General features: G+C 37.4%; 1 protein-coding gene across 1 annotated transcript in view; it reads left to right on the top strand.

Moving 5' to 3' along the window:
* Window positions 1–19,531, top strand: part of LURAP1L (leucine rich adaptor protein 1 like) — a 22,465-nt gene extending 2,934 nt beyond the window's left edge. Inside the window, exon 2 of the mRNA XM_014306949.2 lies at window positions 18,776–19,531. Within this exon, the coding sequence (XP_014162424.1) occupies window positions 18,776–19,150 (375 nt within the window). The 3' untranslated portion in view covers window positions 19,151–19,531. The remainder of the gene's footprint in view (window positions 1–18,775) is intronic.
* The last annotated feature ends 854 nt before the right edge of the window (window positions 19,532–20,385 follow it).

Raw genomic sequence — 20,385 nt, 5'->3', positions numbered from 1 at the left:
TCCCTCGCAGCGGGGCAGTTCGTCAGGGACTCGTAGTTGCCTTCTGTTCCTGTCAGCTCGTCAGAAGTACTGAAAGCTGGAGGACCAATAAAAGAAATTATGCACTATCCATTTGTTGTAACTGCATTTTCTGCATTGCACCTGTTTCCTGCTCATGGCCAGCACCTAAAGACACACAGGATATTTTCAGGCTGGAAATTTGGCCTGGAATTCGGGAACTTGATTGCTGGACTTTAGTCTTCAGAGACTTAATTAGTTCCAAACAGGCTGATGAAAAGTTATTGAATTATTGAAAATAATTATTATTGAATATAATTATTGAAAAAACAACTAATTCTACTTTGGTTGAATGGTATATTTTCTTCTGCCAGTGATCTGTGATAGGACTATCCTTCCTGTATGTAGTTCAAATCCTCTAACTTGTTTACTATCTTAGTGCAGTGCTTGTCCTACTTTATGTTCCCATCTCAATGAATTTATTTTGCCATAAAATGTTGCCATAAAACTGGCTTTTTTTTTTCAAAGACAAACCGAAAGGAAACTCTGCAAGCAAGTGGCGAAGTCATTAGTGAACACTCAGCAGATACGATCTTGACAATGCAGGTCACCTCAGATATGTGAGCACAGATAGCTTCCATTTTTATTAGTGGGTGCTATGTAAAGTCTCAAAAGACACTTTGTAGTAGCAGTTCTTTCTGTAGCTCCTGTCATTTAGCTTATTTGAAAATGGGATGAATTTTGATCGGGTTGGGATGGGGATTTTTCTGGAAACATGTTGAGATAACTTTATGCAACAATCTTGGAACTCAGCCATTTACAGCCAATAAATCAATATTCTGTGTGAACAAGTTCAATGCCGTACCACAAGTCCCTCTGCAGTGCTACATATAGGTACATAGTTGTGTAGGTTTATAAAGATTTTTAAATAATAAGTGTGCTGGGCAAAAAGGGGAAGAGAATGGTTATTCTGAGAGTTAATAGCCAAGATGGTAATGTTAATCTTGAGGTGTAACTTACAAATTACAACTGCTGTTGTATGGCTTCATATTATTTAAAAGATTTCCACAAATCAAACTATCAGCATATTCTGTGGAGATCTTTTAGCCACCTTTCAGTACCTAGACTACGCCAAACAAGAAAGCTGGAGAGAGGGACTTTTGACAGCAGCATGGAGTGAACAGGGTGAGGGGGAACAGCTTTGAACTGGAAGTGGTTAGATGCAGAGATATTGAGAAGGACTTGTTTACTCAGAGGGTAGTGGGGCATTGGGACAGGAGCACTGACCCAGAGACATTGTGGGTGCCTTTCTGCTTGTCATTTGGAAGGTGTCCCTGCCCATGGCAGGGAGGTTGGAACTAGATGATCTTTCAAGTCACTTCCAACCGAAACTATTCTGTGATTTTAGGTACTGATCACTGGGAATTTCAGTTTTAATATTGAGTAAGACACTGTCTGCTTATCTCATGCTTATTTTTTAGTTTTAAGCTTGCATGATGGTAATACAGTGACCTGCAGGTAGCTTATCATGTATGGGATGTCAGACCGCAAAGGCAGCGAATAAGGTAGCCAGAGTTTTTTACGGAACATGACTGTTCATGTCAAGACAACTAGGCCTGTTGAGGAAGGGGGACCTGAGTGAATTGCCCATATCACCTTTTCCTTTCAAGCTGGTCTCTTCACTTACTTCGCATTTGCAGATTTCATGTCACACTCTTTTTTTGCCTCTTCTTCCTCCCTGCACCCAGTTTCTCTCTTTCCTCTCCCTGCGGTAAGCAGGAGCATGTTTTTGTCCCTCTCCTGTTTTTTGTCACGTCAGTGACTGACTGACTTTTCTTATCTGAAGTAATTTCTCATGCTGAGTAAGAGGAGTTACGTTACAATGCTCTTACCACTTCTAGTCTGTATATGCCCATTAAACCACCAGTGCAATGAATAACTGTGAAGTATTGGGTACCCTGTCTATACCTTTCCCGTGCTCTCAGCTGTCTTCTGTAATCCAGAGTGTGAAAGTGAACTACCTTCCTGGATTTTTTTGCTCTAGTCTCTGGCCTCTTTAGGATTTTCCGCAACCGTAAGGGTTTCTTCAGCTTCTTAATCTGTTACTTTCCCCGCTGTTGTTTTCTTAGTGGACATATTTTATAAATTTAAGAACAATATCAAGTAAAAATTGTGGTTACATTCTATGTTTCTTTCGTCTTTTTTACTGCATATCATTTCTAAAATAGAGCTAAAACATCTATTTTCTTATTTCACACCTCTTTCTAGTGCATTATTCTTTGGCTTTGCTGCAAGGCATAGGAGGTCTTGTGTAAGACAACAGTCTTGGACATGTAGAAAAGTAGTCTATAGCTGCTGCAGTAGTAAACATGCAAAAAATGGAAACGGCTAGAAAACCAAGTGTCATGTGTTCACCTTTCTTTTTCTAGTTGTACAATGATGGCAGCTTGTACAGCTTACTCACTGAATTTTGGACAGACCTATCTCTGCTTTTGTTACTTGCTGATTCCAGACTTGAGAAGAACTTTCTGTAAACATATAAAGCCCAAGGTTATTCAGGTCCTTCTTTTCTAGTGGTATATAAAAAAAGACAATGTTTGATTGGGAAATGTTGGGTTTGACTGTGAGCTGCAGTACCTGACAAATAGATGGGGTGTAAGTGGCAACTGTCTGGGTGAAGGACTTGAGGCTTTCCCTTGCTCCTTCTGATTCTTTTGCAGTTCAAAATGGTTCTTTTTACCTCAAACCTGATTTTGCTAATGGCCGCTGAAATCACACACAAAGCACACAGCGTATCGTTCTTGAAATACCAATCTGCTTGGCCAGGTTTACTTAGCTTTTCTAATCCTCCGTTTTCCCGTGAAGGCCATGATGGAGACTCCATTGGATCCTGAAAACCTTTGAGTTATAAGGCTATAAATTAGAGAACAAGAAAGATGTAATTGCCAGCATGAGTCAAAACACTGTGCTCTGGTCAAACTTGGGTAGAATGAATACCTCCCACTATCTGACCCTTTAGTATGAAATTTGTCACTGTTAAAATCTTTCTTCCTATGGTGTTATAGGTGGATTGTTCCGCTGGGGAGCTGAACATAAACCTTTATAGCTGCAGCCTTTTTTCTAGTGTACCATGCTCTGAGGACGCCATTTAACACATGCACCTTCACCGCAGTAAATAATCTGTGAGTCTCATTCTGCAGCCTGAAATGATACTGCTTGTAAAATCTTATTTCTCCTTCACAAGTTCTGGGGTAACTCAAAGGGAGATTTTCTTTAACACTCAGAGAAAGAGATAGGGTGGGTTTTTTCCCTTTTAATTCAAAAGTTTCCAAACTCAATTTTTGAATGCCTCTTTGCAAGCTAGAAATACAAACACAGTATAGCCTGCATTACATACAAAAATCTAAAAAAATGTTTTACATGAAAACATTGAAGGCAGAAAAGCTGAGCTGTGTCTTGGAAGTGAGGGGTAGATGGCAGTGCTGGGGCTTTTAATGAGATTCCTTCCAGTGAATACTGTTAAGAATCAAATTGTGTTAGTGAGTCTGACCATCCAGGTGCATATACTGAGTGCAGCAGTTTTTAGACTGAAGGATAAATAATCCTATTTTCAAGAAGCTGAGCATGCTAAAGCTGTTTAAGATAGAGGAATATTCTTCATGCTAACTCATTAGTTTTCTTCTCCTTTGTTCTCCTAGCTCAATTTTAGTATAACTATTTTTTAAAGGCAATTAACATTGATCCCTAACAAAATGAAACTGGAATTGAGGCAAATGGGATAATTACAATGGCAATCCTTCTTGGTGTTTTCGATGGTTTGGTTTCTTTTTACTTTTTTTATTGGTTTTGAGTTTGTTTGTTTTTTAACCATCCCTAGCACATTAATGAAGGTTCAGGTTGAAAGACAGGGCTGTCGTAACCCTATTCTATCATCTCTAACATATTTTCTCAGATTTATTAGATCCACAGTTTTGGAGGTCTGCATTTATTAGTTTCTTTGAAGGACTGATTTTAAAAAATCTACAACTGTGACTTGAAATATCTCTTTAACACATGCTGTAGATGCAGGCTGCTACATTCACTATTTTGTATGATAACATCAGTTGTATTAACTGAAGCCAAGATCTGGCTTCATGTGTCTCATCAGCAATGCAAAGCTGTGTATCACATGCTGGTTTTCAATTAGATTAATTGAAATTTTTGCTTAAAACTTGACTGAAGATAAAATCTTAAATATAAAATTACTGTGCAGGTGAGTTTGATTAACCTTTGTTTCTTAATGAGCCGTTACTCAGTGAATCCCTGAAATGAGGCTCTTAGACAAAAAGAAGGCATACAGAAATAGAAATTAACTTGTTTCCCTAGGTCCTCCTGATGTTCACTGAAAAAGGGGTTAATCCTCCATCTTGCTAGCAAGTTCTCTCCATGCTACTCCAGTTTGCATGATGTAGTAGAGGAGCTTGTAATTTTTGCATATAACGCAGATTGGGCAGTGATCATAACAGTGACTCGTTAAAATTGTCTTGTAGATTAATCCTTAGGGAAAATAAACAACTCTAATAAGGGAAAAATGCAACTTAATTGTAGTGCCAGTACTTTGCCAAGTTTTCCATCTTTTCAGATCATCTCTGGTAGGATGAGTTGACCAAGGTTATTTAAATTAATGCATATTTAAACAGATGTTTTGACTGGGAAATCTCACTCTGTGCCTGGCAGAAAGAAGGATTTGAATTGTAGAACATCTCAATGTTGTACTCAGAGTTTATGTCTGTTCTTACTCAGCTTTAGCTGCTGCATGGCCATGAGTCCATGAAACCTTGCTGGTACCTTAGCGAGCAGCATCAGTGTGAGGTACTTCAGTATACATGCATCTGTCTGATGTGAATCATCACAGCAACATCAGGGATACTAAAGTCAAGACTTCCAGTTAGACTGCCTGTGTACTGTGAGACTTTTGCCAGCTTTTTTTCCAAAGAACATGTATTATAATTTCATGATTCCTTCCTGATTCCTTTTTCAAGAGTAGAAGAACCATTGAAGTTGGTTTTGAAGTCTGATTCCTGACAATTTGTAATGAAATGATGTGAATACTAAACCACTTCTGCACAGAGTTGTAGAGCTTATGATAACTTGTAGCAAATAGATTATAACTTTTCTGATGGAATCATCATAACAGCATGAATAGAATAACCTGGGGTGGAAGGGCTACTTCAGAAGACCATCTGGTTTCACCTTTAGAAGGAAAGGGAGTCTGGGTGACATTGCCAGTGACCCTGTCCATCATGAAAACCTCAGTCATGTAACTGAGGAGGTTGATTGCCTTCAATCATTCTCATGATTGATTGCCTTCTCTGAAAAAAGTTGAGCTCATATTAAGATGAAACTTCTCCTGGTCCTCTTTGTATCAGCCCAAATTACTGGAATGCTATGAGGAGATACTCATATCCCCAAGACTTCTCTTGGGAGAAAAGACCTACCTCCCTAAGTCTTTCCTCCTATGGCAGATTTTCCAGCCCTTTGATCATCATAATTTTGTGTGGATGCTTTTTTTATGTGGTTACTTATGGCAACAACAAATTAAAATTACCTTTTGTGTATGAGCAGGAAAAACTTGAAATGCATAATACCAAATATATATATTAAGCAGAGGTGATTGCCAACAAGTGCATTTCTACACTGCAATACTTCCTTTTTCCTAACAGTAAACAGTAAAAGAAAAATAATGGATTTTCAATTCATGTTTTAAAGGTCACTAGGTTTTTGTCTGTTCTCTACCCTCAAGGTCAAAACCTAGTAAACTTTCCACAGTGGATATGGTTATTTTCCATGTGTTTCATTTCTGTCCATGTCCTGGAAGGGAGGCTGCTTACTGGAATCTGAAGCAAATGAAGTTACAGGAGTGAAAAGACACAGGATCTGAGCTGTTGAAAAGCAAGTGGAATTCAGTTAAATTGGATGCAATTTCTCTGATGGACTTAACTTGCATTTATAAACATGGAAGTTATGCTTACTATATGTAAGCAGTTCCAAAAGATGGTTCTCAGCTTACTATTTGTAAGGATGAAGAGCTCTGATCATAAAACTAGAAGACAATCTCATAATAAAAGGGAAGCTTGTTGTGAAGACAGACTCATAGCTTTTGCTATCCAGCCTTACTCCCATAAAGGTGGCTTCTAATTATAAGCTTTCCCTGTGGTGGAAGTGTTCGTGGTAAGTAACTGGAAGCAGCTCTAATTTGGAGGGTGACCAAAATGAGTGACCAAAACACATCCAGAGGGTCCATAAACCATCTTGTATTAAATCTTTGAAAGATATAAACAACATAGTTCAACCTTTCAAGCTTTTTCAAATCTAGAAGGATATTGGGATGGTCATTTATTTCACTGGTCCCTTGTTGTGTGTTTCAGAGTCCCTCTGGTGCCTGCCTGAAGATAAAATGTGTCTGAGAATCCCCCTCTTTGAAGTAGCTCTCAAGCAGGTTTCTTTTCTTCCATAGAAGAAGATAAGGAAGGACATTGAAGAGTATATTTATGTCAGGTATATAAGTATCTAAAGTCAGCTACTCTGTTTTGTCAGGATATGCAAACTCGCCTATAGCTTCTATAAACATGGAGAAGAGCATACTGGCACACCAATGCAGCTCTGGCCTCAGCAATCCAATCCTTGTCTATCCCCACCAACCTAGCTGTTCTTAACACTTACAGTTTGTCAGGAGAATGGTATGGCACATTTCTTAATTAACTGTAAACACAAACTAGCTAAGCTGCCAGAGAAGTTATCAGAATGTTTCATTTGCCATGCTGTACAATGAACTCCTCTCCAAGCTGTATGGCCCTGGTGGGTGCAGTGCCAGATGAAGTGAGAGCATTTAGTGACTTTAAAGCAACGGTAAATTTCTTTTTAACTACTGGGAGTTTCAGGTTCTATAAACTCTTCACTGGCATAATTAGTGATTTTGTTTGCTGCTGTTAAGATATCAGCTGCACTAATGACAAATGCTTCCAGAAGAAGAGCCATTTTACTGCATTCTGGTTTAGCTACGAACCCTGTCTCCTTATAGGTGCAGAAGGGAGCACAGCTAAGAACTATAATGCAACAAGTGTTTTCAAGCTCACACATTTTTACCCTAGGGTACAAAAAAATAGAACAGCTTGGTTGCTTTGTATTTTTCTTTTTCTTTTTTTTCTTCCTACAGGATTTCCATTGGTTTAAAGAAGTGTTGTATTTGAGATAGTTGCACTGCTCTTGTTAGCTCAGGCACTTGCTTATGAGCTACAGCAAACTCTGGACATCTCTTAACATTCATTTTAAAAAACTTTTTTATTTAAAATTTTCAGACTCAAACCTTGATCCTTCCAATAATTATAAATTACTAGAAAAAAACAGTCCTGACACCTGACAAGGAGGAAACTATGAAGCATTTCTGTGGAAGGAGGAATAGGATCTGTATTGTCTAGCCACCTCTTTAGACAACCAGTGAAAATCATGTAGGCAGGCATCTATTCAGCCCTGGTAAGGCCATATCTGGTGTGCTGTGGGGGGATCCATTTTGAACTTTCCAGTTTAAGACAAGGAACTACTGGGGAGCTGGTCCAGCAGAGGGCTATAAAGATGAGTAGGGGTCTGGAGCATCGTCTCTCTTATGAGGAAAGCCTGAAGAAACTCCAGGCCAGTTTAGCCTGGAGAAGAGATAGCTGAACAGGGATCTTACCAATGTGTACAAATATCTTAAGAGTCGCTGTCAAGAAGATGGGACCAGACTCTCTTCAGTGGTGCCTAGTGACAGGACAAGGGACAATGAGCACAAACTGAAATACAGAAGGTTCCATCCAAATATAAGGAAAAGCTTTTTTACTTTGAAGGTGACTGTGCATTGGAACAGGCTGTCCAGAGAGGTTGTAGAGTCTGCCTCTCTTGAAATTTTTAAAACTTGCCTGGACTGGATCCTGTGGAACGTGCCTTAGCAGTGGTGTGGCATTAGATCAGAGGTTCTTTCCAACTCCAACTCTCTCATGATTCTCTGATTCTGAATATCTGGTGTTCTTCCTGGAGTACCTTTATAAGTGTGCCTGGAGAAGACCTGTTCCAGCCACATTGAAAGACTGGCACAGCCTTTGGAGTTTGGCAGCTAATACAAACCATTTTCTTTGTTAGACAAAGGCAAATGGTGCATGTTTAGAAGAAAGTGCTTAATAATAAAAGTGATAATGTAGGAGGTTTAGGTTGGATTTTGGTGTTGAAGAATCCTATTCATGGATAGGAAGGTTTTCTGACTAATGAGATTTAGATGAAGCTGAACAAAAACATAACAACTTGAAGAAGTCATTCAAGGAGTCATTGTAAACTTCAGGCTATTTTTCTAGTCTTCTTGAAACTATACAGCTATGAGAAGGGAAAATATGAAGGCAGAATAATTTTTACAGGACTTTTCCTGTTCTGTGACTTCATAGGGCTATTTCAGCCACTGTGACTGTTAATGGCTTGTCCACATGTCTTGGCAGAATAGTGCAGTGCACTGAAATATTTTTATTTCATGTGGTGTTATGTGGCAGGGTTCTAGTGTTACAGGGTTTGTAGGAGATAACTGTAAATTCTGCTACAGCAGAGAGAGGAGAAAGCCTCTCTGCAAGAGAAGAGTTTTACTACTAGCAAACCAAAGTAATAGTGATGTTCTTCAAAGGCCTGTGGAATTTACATCCTCCTTTGTTACCACCTGCCACCAGTTGCTGTGACTGAGGCAGGGAAATGAAGGCAGGTTGCTATTTTCCCCGTAGCCAGATGAGATAGCCATCTGTGATGATAACTTCATAAAGCTGCTTAGGCATTCGCCAGTGCATCAGTCCACCCATTTCAGACAAGAAAGAAAATGCAACCAAAACAACACTATGATCTTTAATATTTTGTAATTTCTTTCCTTCATTGTTGTTAGTTTGTACTCTGTGAAGTTTAATAACAAAATTACTTCAGAAGAGCTGTTACCAGCTCTTTTCAAATACAACCAAACTTCTCTAGCCCAGATTCTGCTGTGTTTTCCTTGACTAGTTCTCTCTTTTCCCAGGTTACCTTTGGTTATTCAGAAAGCATATACTTGCACCTTATTTTTCCTCCCCAACTAGCTTAGTAGCTAGTACTTCCTTGTAGAAGAAGAAATGAGAAATGTAAGCAATCACCTTGATTTATTCTGAAGCTACTCATACATCTGATAACTGCATTGACAGCTATGATTAATATTCTGTGCTGAACTAGAATCACGTCATAATACCCCAGTGCTCTTCTATGTAGAAATCTTTGCTAAGAACAGGTTTAAGTGTACAGTGTAAAAGAGTATATAAAAGTATATGGCATGAGCTAGAGTTGTTTTGGAGGAGCTGAGGACTGCACTATGTGGTGTGGATATGTTATTGGTCAGAGAATTGATTAAATAATGTGGAAAGAAAATGTTACCTACGGTGCCTGGTCTTGCTTTGTAGTTAATAGTTCATGACTGGTTGCTCTTACTACCTTCTGACATCCTTTCCTGGAAGTATAAGATGTGTGTTTGTTTAATTGTTAATATTCATTGCTAATCACACCTTGTGACCTCTGGAATGAATTGCTGTGGTGTGTTCTGTGAGGAAAAAAGGGATCTCTGGGTTTTTGAGCTAAAAGGGCTCAAAAGTTGCAGCTGGTATAGTTCTCAACAGCCTGCTCAGCTTGTTGTGCTGGCCAATTTCAGTATTTTAGCTTGGTAGAAATCGTTGTAGCCTGTTTGCTCCTTGATTTTTATTCCTTTGATCCCAGATTCAGGTTAGCTTCTAGCTGTTTGGTACCTTCTTAGTAGATGAGAAAAAACTAAATTATTTAATTTTTTTGTAGATACCTGGAGGTTTAAAAAGGTGGTTTTGTTTGAAAGACTCAAAATAGGCCATTTGATGTTATCTAAAGACCTCAAACTTACTAGTACTTTCAGAGAGATGTAAAGACTGTGTAGGGACCATATTTTAGGAGAATGGTGATTACAGCACTGAGATTTGGATGAGGAAAAAGTAAGCTGAATTTCAAAGACACGGAATTTCAAACAGGTCACAAAGTGAACATAAACAAAACAAAACCCCTTATTTTTTAAGATACTGACTCATTTATATTCAAAAATTTAGCATGGGAACTTAACGCTTATAATGTTTTAATAGGGGAAAAATCCCACTTATTAGCAAATCAGTTTCTAGGACTACTAAAGTGTTTTTAGGAACTCATGTGATAATTTATAATACCAAGGCTGTCTTGAAGTTCTTTTGTACTCTTATCCAGATAAGCTTCAGTAAATAGGACTGCAGGTTGCCTTTACTAGAGATTTAGTTGTTAGATTAAAAATATGCTTTCAATAGGATTATACCGCATCTCCAGAAAACAGAATTGTTTCAAACAGAATTCTGTTTTGAATTCTGGGGAGATTCAGGCAAAAGTTTTTTTTAATTGTATGTGTCCAGTGGTATTGTGAAAGCAGACTTGAATTTCAAGAGATTTCAGATTTCTCCCCAGTATTACTATTGTTGTGTCTCAGTTGCAATTTAATGAAATAAGTTGAGTGTTTTGATGACTTTTTTATAGGTTTGGGTTTTGGGGATTTTTTTTTAATGTTTTAAAATGTTTTCAAACTTTGCTGTTATCTCTATAGAGGCCGTATTTTCAAACTTTGCATATACCTGTAAGCAAACCCTATTATCTTCTTTTATTTTAGTTGTATGCTTTTGAGTAATTTCCACAGTGCCAGTATTAAAAGTAATTAATTTTGAGGGGATAAACAGGTATGGAGTGGTTATTATATTTTTTCATTTTTTTGCGTAGTGTTTCTAAGAGTATGTTTTGGTCAGAACCTACGTAAATAAGGCAGAGAGTGAAATCCAATGAACAAAAAAAGAAATTATATATGTTCTTGAGCCCCAGTGCTGTGTCATGTTGGTCAGAAGATGCATGCAGTCCTGCATTGTGGCTGGTGTCCAGAACACTTCATAATGATGCTGTGATCGTCCATCTGCTGTAACACTTTCTGACACCCAGAGCCAAATGTTGCAGCTTCATATTGACCTGAATGTTCACAATGGAGTTATCTTGTCTGTCAACAGATGTGGGTCCATATTATGGATTGTTCTGGACATGTTCACCTTTGTCACAGTAGATACATTTCTAAGGTCAGATGAAGCTTTTTTGACAGAAGTTTGAGATATTTGGAAACATTCGGTAAAAGCTTCCAGCAGCATTAGAAGTTTTTCCTCTTCACAAATCCCTACATTTTCTCACTGCTTTCTTTTGCGTTAATTCAACTAAACTTTAAAAGAGCTGGGATTTTCCTTTTATATTTTTTATCCTTCTGTGATGGGATGTTTCTCTCTTTGAACTTTGTGCTAATTCCTTGTATTTAAAAATCTTATTTAACATTTGTTTTATTTGGACAGGAGGTGAGGAAATAAGAACCTAACTAATTAACTTTTTTTCCCTTCTACTTGTTCTCAGTTTTATGTCATGTTTCCTTTTGACAATCATTTTCATATCTACTTAGGAGATACTTAAATAGCTTCATCTTTTTCACAGCAAAATTAAGAGATGGCCAAAAACTAAACAAACAAAAAAAAAATACTTTCCCGCCTGGGAATGTTTTTTTATTACACTTAAGCATACAAGATACCTCAAACACTATAATGTTAAAAGAAAAAATACATCCTACTTATCAAAAGATTCATCCTAATCATTGGTATGTTATTATCAAAGGTATTAATGCACTTGGCAGGCTGCCCACACATACTCCCCAGACAAGACCATGCATATTTCAAGGCAGTGAAAAAAGGCCTTGAGATTCACTTTTCTATTTTTTCAGAGATAATATGACTAAACAATTGCACAGCTTCGTGGTATGTATTTTCCTGTTAAGTATAAGGGAAACAATTAGTATGCATAAAATTAAAATATTAAAATAGAGAAATGTAAATCGCCAGTACTGTAATTTCCTGTATCAGATGATGGGCATATTAGCATGACATTTTGTTCATATATTTGCAAGATACGTCCTTGAAACCTGCTCCTTGAGTTATTTATGCTCATTGCCTACTGAACTAGCTTCTCATGAAGTTGCTCTGCTTCCTGATTATTCTGGTGTATTCTGCATTACTCTGGTGGTGGCTCAGACCCGACCTACCCACTTCCTTGCTTTAGCTAATGGATTGGTAAGCTCTCCTTACAGTAAAATCCTTTTGTGGCTGATGTGGACTCACGTGGTCTTTCTCCTTCCTAATGAAAAGTCAGTGTGCTCAGAGCTATGTTATGTGGCTGCCAAATTTTATAGACAGACCTGTGAAAATATTTATTGCGAGCATTTGGTGAAGGATTGCAGTGGAAATGCAGGAACTTGAAGCAGGACAACAGCTAGGCTAGAGCCACTGTTTAAAGTAGCTAAGGGTGCAGACAGAAACTGAAAACTCAGTGACTACTCACTTTATGAGCAGCTGGGAGTTCAACCATTGTAATGAACACTGCCTAAAAAATCTGATATGAGGATTTTAACAAATTTGGAATCTTCAAGAGATACAAGATTATAAACAATCTCTTGCAAAAGAAGTCAAAAATTAACAATCTCTTGTAAAAGAAGTCAAAAATTGTGGTCTGCCACAATATTTTTATTGTGACTCATTTGTGGAAGTACAGCTGAGTAAGGTCAGTGTAACTTATTCTCTTTACAGAAAGAAGGTAGATCAATGAACCATAACTACAAATCAACAATGGATCACAAAAATTTAGCTTTTTTATATATATGTAGCTTTTTTATGTGCTCCTTCATTGTCTGAAGTTTACCACAAGGCTAAAAATCAGAAGAAAATAAATGGGAAAATGATACAGCAATATATTTTAACACAAGTCCATGCTAAAAGAAACAAGATGCAGAAAAAGCTATTGATCTACACTTACCACTGTTGACTGAAATTTAATTTAGCTAGCTCAGTGTGAGGTAAATCACAGTCAGAGACAGAAGGCATAATGATGAACATTGCAGCACCTACCTTGACTCCAACAGTCTCATTCTCTTCCAGGCTTTGGTCCACATCTCCGTTGTTTTGAGAGAACTTACGCCGTTTCAGTCAGGTTGGTTGGGTTAGCTTGAATTATTGTGGTGTCTGAATTTACCACAGTTAGTTGGCTTTGCTGTGGAGTGCATGTTGCACATTCCCACAATCAGTTACTCTTCCTCCATAGAAGATGCCTTCCACTTAATGTCAGTAAACTTGTCTTCTTACCCTCTGTCATGTAAAACTCCATTTTTAACAGGAGATGCTGAAGATTCAAATTCAGGAGAAGTACAAATTCAGAAGTCAGCCTAGGTATTCTGATTTTTTTCATCTTGATCCTGAAATACCATTGCCTAAAGCCGAATAATTATATGAAGAAACCAGTGCAAACACTTTGAATCAGTGGGACAATTTAGAAGCAGGCAAGAAGTTTAAAGACATGCACATGCATATGTTTTAATTTAAGTAGGATGTAGCTCCTGCACAGCCTGTTAATCATCCTGTTTGTTAAAGGAGCAGACATTATTTGTTATTTGTGATTTTATTTTATTTTAGACATGTTAAATGGGAAAAAAAGAGCATCTCTTTTACTCACTGGTGTTGAGAAGCTGTTGTGGTATCACTTTCAGCTTGCTCACCTTCAAATGGCATGCTTCATGCTTTGAGATGGTGTCTTATAAACAAATCCTGTGTGTGTCTCCAGACTTTTCCCTGTTGTAAACCTGTTAACTTGGTGACTATAGTTAAATAAAACTTGAATTCACATACTTTGAATTTTGTATTTTGAATAAATTGCTTATGGTATTTTAGCTTGTTATGGTCTCACAAAATTAGTCTATGAGGTTTTATTGGCCAGTTTTTTTTGTCGTTTTATATCTTCTTACTATATTTGTATCTTGATAAGACTTGAGTAATTGCCGACCACTGTTTTATTTTCCTCACCATCATCTTTTGCCTCTTAAATTAATTTCCTTAGTTACTTTAAAACTTGTTATTCAGTGTTTGTAACAGTAAAAGTAACACCAGGAGAAAATGGAATAAGGTTAACTTTTTTTCAGAAGAGACATCTCAGACTGCAAAACAAATTATTATTTGGACATTGATTGTTTGCTTTTTTAAAAATGCATCTGGAATTATTTGATGGAATTTACTATTTTATGAGAAGCTGAAGTAACCTCCCTTTAAAACCTTAAAGGAGAGGTAGGCGTAGCTGGCAAGCTCTTCATCCTGAATAACGGAAATAGAAGAAATTGGACAGGAAAGCAGAAAGCTATCTCTGACACATCTTAGGAAAAGGAAACAATAGTAGCATTAATACTCCCGAACCATAGTGGTTATGGCACACCTATTTAGTGTGGAAATGTTCTACTGGTATGAAATTCTGTTTATAAAAAGTGTGATAGAGATGGGTGTGGAAGTGTTTAGCAACAGATGGAATTGGCTGCAGGTAGTTTCATCTAACCCTCCCCATGTTTGTTACTTCTGCAAGACTTCCCAGGCCTGAAGGTCTGAGATACTTTCTCAGGAGTACTGTACTTTACTACTGTTTCCATCCATTTCCACTTATCATGGAATTTGTGTCCAAACTCAAGATGTTTTAGAACACAGATTCCAGAGCAGGTAACCCTAGATTCATTTTGAGATGCAGAACAGAGCAGAGCTTCTGATTGAAGTGACTTAAATAGCTCCCTGAATCCATTAAGTTGTAAGTATAAGATTTTGTCGGTTGTGAGGACTTAACTTCAGTGTGCTCTGGCTAAAAGACTTAGCCTGAAAAAAAATACTCTATTATTTAGGTTCCCTCACTTCTTTTCCTTTTACTTGTAGACTCTCCACAGCACAGAACATAAAAGTGTTGAGAAGAAATGAAACAAATAATTTAAATAAACTTAGGGATATCTTTTCCTCAAACCACGTTTTATAGTTGCCATTAATATCCTTGCAGAGTTCCTGTAATTAGAAGAAGCAGCATGTGAACCCAGCAATTTAAAAGAAAGTAACCTGCAGAAAGAGTCTAGAGTTTCAAACAGCTTTCACAGCTTAGCAGGAAATATTTAACAGTCTATGTTTGCCATTTCTGGAGGGGAAAGTGACCCACTGTGTTTGGAACTGACTGGAAGCTATGTCTGCAGAACACGCAGCAGCAAAATGCAAGTCTGTTTTGCCCAAATTGTGACTACATATGTGACTTTGATCCAAAAGCCAAGTGATTGATACACTACTTTGGGTGACTGCCAGGAAGCAATAATTGTCTTTGTTAGCAGTCCTGGTCATTGAGAGTTTTATTCGAAAAGCAATAACCTAGTCAATCTTTCTCAAAAACACTGAATTATATTAAAAATTAGCATGAATATTTGTCTGTCTCTCTGCATAGATACATACACAAAAGCCCTTATGTTTATATATATATATCAGTTCTCTTGAACAAATTATGAGTGTGTTGTACATTTTATTACAGAAGACCAAAAGGAAGGAAGAAATATTTTGTTAGAACAACAGGTATGACAGGGAGGCACAGACAAGTGTTTAGTCCAGCTATTCCTTCCAGATCTAAAGTTCTGTTTTTTTCTGAATGCTAATCTGTGCACTTACACTACCAGAATGTGTTACTTGAAAGATGCTGTCACTTTAATTTCATTGTTTTCTCTTGCTGTGACTAGCTCTTAATGTTAAACATTTGGTATCCTTCCTGTGATCAGCTCTATTCTGGAAATATATGGAGCAAGACTAAGCAAAACTATATAAAAGTTAACCTGTAACAGGAAATTAGTTTTTACTCTCTTGTAGTTTTCTTTATACACCATAAGTTTTTACTGAGAACTGATCCATAATAACAGACACCTTCCTTATGGTGGTCCTGTGCTCTGGCTTGAACTCAAGGGACAGCTATAAAAACTGTTCTGAAAAGCCTGTATTAGCTATGATACGCTGTTTAGATTGTTCCTGAAATGCACCTGTTACTGTGCTTAGCAAATGCAGCTGTCAAGCGTGGTGAGATTTTATTGTGTTTAGTCCTGTTAGCTGAACCATCTTGGACTGACTTGTTTACTCCAAAAACCCTCCAACTTGTATACTCCAACAACTTCCAAGATAAATGTGTTGCAGCTACATAAGTGAGTAAAAGCTCATGTGATTATGTCTGTGCTAAAGCACATAAGGGGCAAAAAATGTCATTTTGACATTTTTTTGTTATTGAACAGATGATGAAGTAAACCATATTAAAGAAAGATGACGCTTGTTAAACTACTTTTTTGTATTTGCTTTAGGAAAAGCACACTCTTGATATGGGAGATTTGGAATGAAATGGTAGCTAGGAGGAGGAGGATTCTAGTACTCAGGAATGCAAAGAATTGTTTCCAGTAAGGCTATTCCAGAAAAATGCTGAAGCTGTTGCTGTATTTGGAGAAAAAAAATTATTTCCTGTGAACTGAATCTGAAATATATGAGATGTCTACTTTATCTAAAAGGGACTGTTTCATTTGAGTCATGTTGGTGGTAGTTCTGTTAAACATTTCCTTAATCTGCCTTTTGAGAAACTTGTCTCTGAGCATGTTTATATTCAGCAAGTTGCTGAAGTCTGTAGTTGCGTTTGAGAAGTTGGGTAATTTACTGCTTTCGTGACAGCCTAGTTGCCAAGCAAATGGTTTATAGTGATTTATTGGTTAGAGTAGAGGAATTGGCTTGGGCAGGAGAACTACAAAATGGTCAATCTGTTTTCATAACCTCACTTCTCAAACAATGATAGATGGGCAATATTGTTAAAACTATGAATGGTAGGTAAAACTGTTTTGCACAGTGCCAGGTTAGCTGTGTTAAATCTTGTGATACTGGATTGAGAGTAATTCAGAAGTCATTCTGGGGACTGGGAAAGGAAGCTGGGAATACATACGATGGTTACACAGGCAGTTTGTTACTGGCAAAGCTTGAAATGTCTTTGCATTGGGCTGTCCCTGGCTAGTAACTAAGCATGCACCAGCTGCTCACTCACTCTCTTCTCCTCTGCAAGTGGGGTCAGGGGAGAGAATTAGAAGAACAAAAGTGAGAAAAACTTAGACTGTAACAAAGACAGTTTAAAAATTAAGGAAATAAATTAAATGAACAAATGATGCAAAGTCAGTGAGTGACACACCATCTCCCACCAGTAGACCAAGCCAGCCCCCAAGCAGCAGCTGTATAGGAAAGATTAAATGCACAGGTTTTATTGCTGGGCACAACATTCTATGGCAAGAAATAACCATTTGATGAATTCTGGTCAACTGTCCCATCTCTGTCCACTCCATGCACCTTCTCAGTCCTATCCTACCTGCTGAGGGTGCAGAGTGAAAAACAGAAAAGGCCTTGGTTGCACTCCCTGCTCAGCAAGAGCTGAAACACTGGAATGCTACTGACATGGTTTGGTCACAGATACAGAGAGCAAAACCATAACAGCTGCTAATAAGAGTCCTAGCTGGATCAACTGCAATCTTTCAGTATCTAAGAGAATAAAAATACATTAAAATAATTTTTAAACAGCTGTACCAGGTCAGGGAAATTTGGGATACTGAGAAGATGGCATTTGAGTATGGAAAGGAATATGTTCACATTATACACTTGGCAAAACAAGATACAGTCTTTGCTTCCTGAGAATACTCATTCTGCTCCAGATCATTCTGTATGAACAATACAGGTACTATTTTTCTGTACAATTGTGGACTTGAAGAATTTTATAAAATATCTATTGTCTGATGTAATAGATCTTACTTGTTTTTACTTTATTCTTCAGTTGAGTGAAGAGTTTCAAATTTTCAATGTGGCAGGGTCACAGATTATTTTTTCCAGTATCTATGATGTTTCAGATGAAGAGAAGGAAGCAATGAATATAAGCCTTAAGTCTCACCTTTATTTGTCAGCTGAAGAGACTTAAAAATGGTTTATATAGTTTACATGTTAAGGAAAACATCAGGACGGTTAACTCAAATATATCTGTGAAATGCAACACTGTAATATTCCACTGTGCATCACTATTAACACTTCCGTGTGTTTGCATCAACCAACACAACTAAGTGAGAAAGTAGGAGTTTGTTCTTAATGTCCACTTTTTATTTAGTTAGCTATGGCAAATGCTTGCTCCATGCCTGTAATACGTGGTTAACTCTGAACTTCATCACCTTCATCTAATATGGGTTTAAATAACTGAAAGTTACAGTTTCAATAGGTCAAATATTTCAACTCTCAGACATTTATATAGCAGATTTTAGTGTCCATTCAGGAGTAGTGTAAGTAAAAGTTAAATATCCACAAGCTTTTTTCCAAATTATGCACATCTGAAAATTTTAGGTTTCCCAAGTAGCCATAGTAAGGATAACTTGGGGTGAATGCCTAGACATCTGTAGCTGTAAGTAGCTTAGAGTAATGGTAAATAGAAATGGCTTTGTGCCTTGCTTCTCTGATTAGTGAAAGGCTATCCCCAGGAGTTGTCATAGCAGCTGTGTTTCTCATCTGAACAGCATTGTACCAGTGTGCATACAAGTTTTGCCATTGACTATCAGTCCTGTTAATGGAGTGCTTAGGGAAGCTGACCAGTATTAGTATAGGTATACTTTTGGGGCTTTTTGTTTATTTGCTTGTGGGGTTTTTTACTAGTTACTGAAATGTTTTTCCTAGATAGGGGAAATTTTTTTGTGTGTTTTATTGTAGCCCGTTCAAGCCTGCTCTTTGGCTTGATTATGAAAAGAGTAATTTTTTTAATTGCTTTTGCCTTGTAGGTTAATCTCCGAGCCACTGATGTGAAGCTTATGCGCCAGCTCCTACTCATCAATGAAAGTATTGAATCAATCAAGTGGATGATTGAAGAGAAAGCCATTGCCAGCAGAGGCAGCAGTTTGAGTGGAAGCCTGTGCAGCTTGCTAGAAAGTCAGGAGACATCGCTCCATGGCAGCTGTAACAGTTTACAAGACTGTAGTGATGGACTGGATGGAATATCAGTGGGGAGTTACTTGGACACCTTAGTGGATGATGTTCCTGGTCACCAAACCCCTTCAGATCTGGACAAATTCAGTGATTCTTCTGTCACGGAGGACTCACAGTCTCTGCATAAGCATCCCAAAATTGATTCTGATGAGTACTACTGTTTTGGTTAATAAGAACAAGTTCCAGTGGGACACAAATGCACTTGTACTTACCCTTTTTCTTTGCTGCTATTTTATTTCATGTGCAAAACCCCCAAAGTCCTCTTGGAAGGAGAATATAATATGATACTTCAATTCTATTGCTTAACTTTTCTATTGCTTCTAATGCATTTTCTCCGTGATGGGTTGGGTTTGTCTCATCCTCCTCCTTCTCACGTTTTCTTAATTTATTGTCGCAATTTTTTTTGTTTTAATTTTTTACAATGCTGTATTTACAAGTCTGTAAAGCTGGTTAAGGAAAAGCTTTATCTTTAAGATTAAACATCAGAGAATTGAGTAAACAATGAGTAACAATTTTGTATTTGTTGTTAATAAAACATCATCTGAAAAATATATGTTGTCATAAATTTTCTTGACTACCATGTCTGGTCTTTCTAAAGACACTGTTTTAATAAGCCTTAAATCTGAATCTTGAAAATACCTCTACAAAATAATTTTCCTTTTCTAAGCAGTGAAATTTGGTTCTGTAAAGCTTTAAAGTCTTCCTTTGAAATATAAAGTATTCTAAACTTTTGTGTGTGGGGTTTCTTTCATTTTGCAATGTCATCTTGTCTCTTGTCTAATTGCTTGTTTTTTGGTTTTTGGGGTTTTTTTTTAAATTCAGCAGTGTTACCCTGCTGTCTTTTCCTTTCCTGTTTTACAAGTAAGAGTTTGCCTTAACTTTTTTGTGCCTACTAGTGCAGTAGAGAGCTGCAGCTAATCAGTTTTATTGGAAGTACCTGAGAAGTAAAACAGAAACGGTTGCATGTAGAGCCTCTGTTTTTGAGGCTGCCCTGGTCCCTTCTTTTGAAAAGATTAGGAGATAAATTTTTCTTTTAAGTGCTTCAGAATCATAACAAACCCTCCAAGATTTTATCCTTCTATGGTAAGAAGAAAATTAGAGTAAAGGAACTAAAATTGAACAAGACACTCTAACAGATGATGAATCTATATTTCCCACATACAAACAGTGAAAGAGGTATTGATACTTACACATCATTTAAAAGTGTTCTGTTTCACCAAGTTTGACAGTATTCCTATTGCCAGTGAAGGCGTGAAATTCCCTCACTGAAGTAGTGTTTACTAAGTGTAAGGCAGGCTCCCATTTAAAAGCGATTGTACATGTTCTGAAGGAGTACAAGTACATGCAGCAGTTGATGTATGTGGATTTGGTTTATTCTGAGGTAGTCCAATAAGGTTCTGTTCAT

This window comes from Geospiza fortis, unplaced genomic scaffold (genome assembly GCF_000277835.1).
Source record: "Geospiza fortis unplaced genomic scaffold, GeoFor_1.0 scaffold12, whole genome shotgun sequence".
Classification (NCBI taxonomy): domain Eukaryota; kingdom Metazoa; phylum Chordata; class Aves; order Passeriformes; family Thraupidae; genus Geospiza; species Geospiza fortis.
This window is presented reverse-complemented; position numbering and strand designations above follow the sequence as displayed.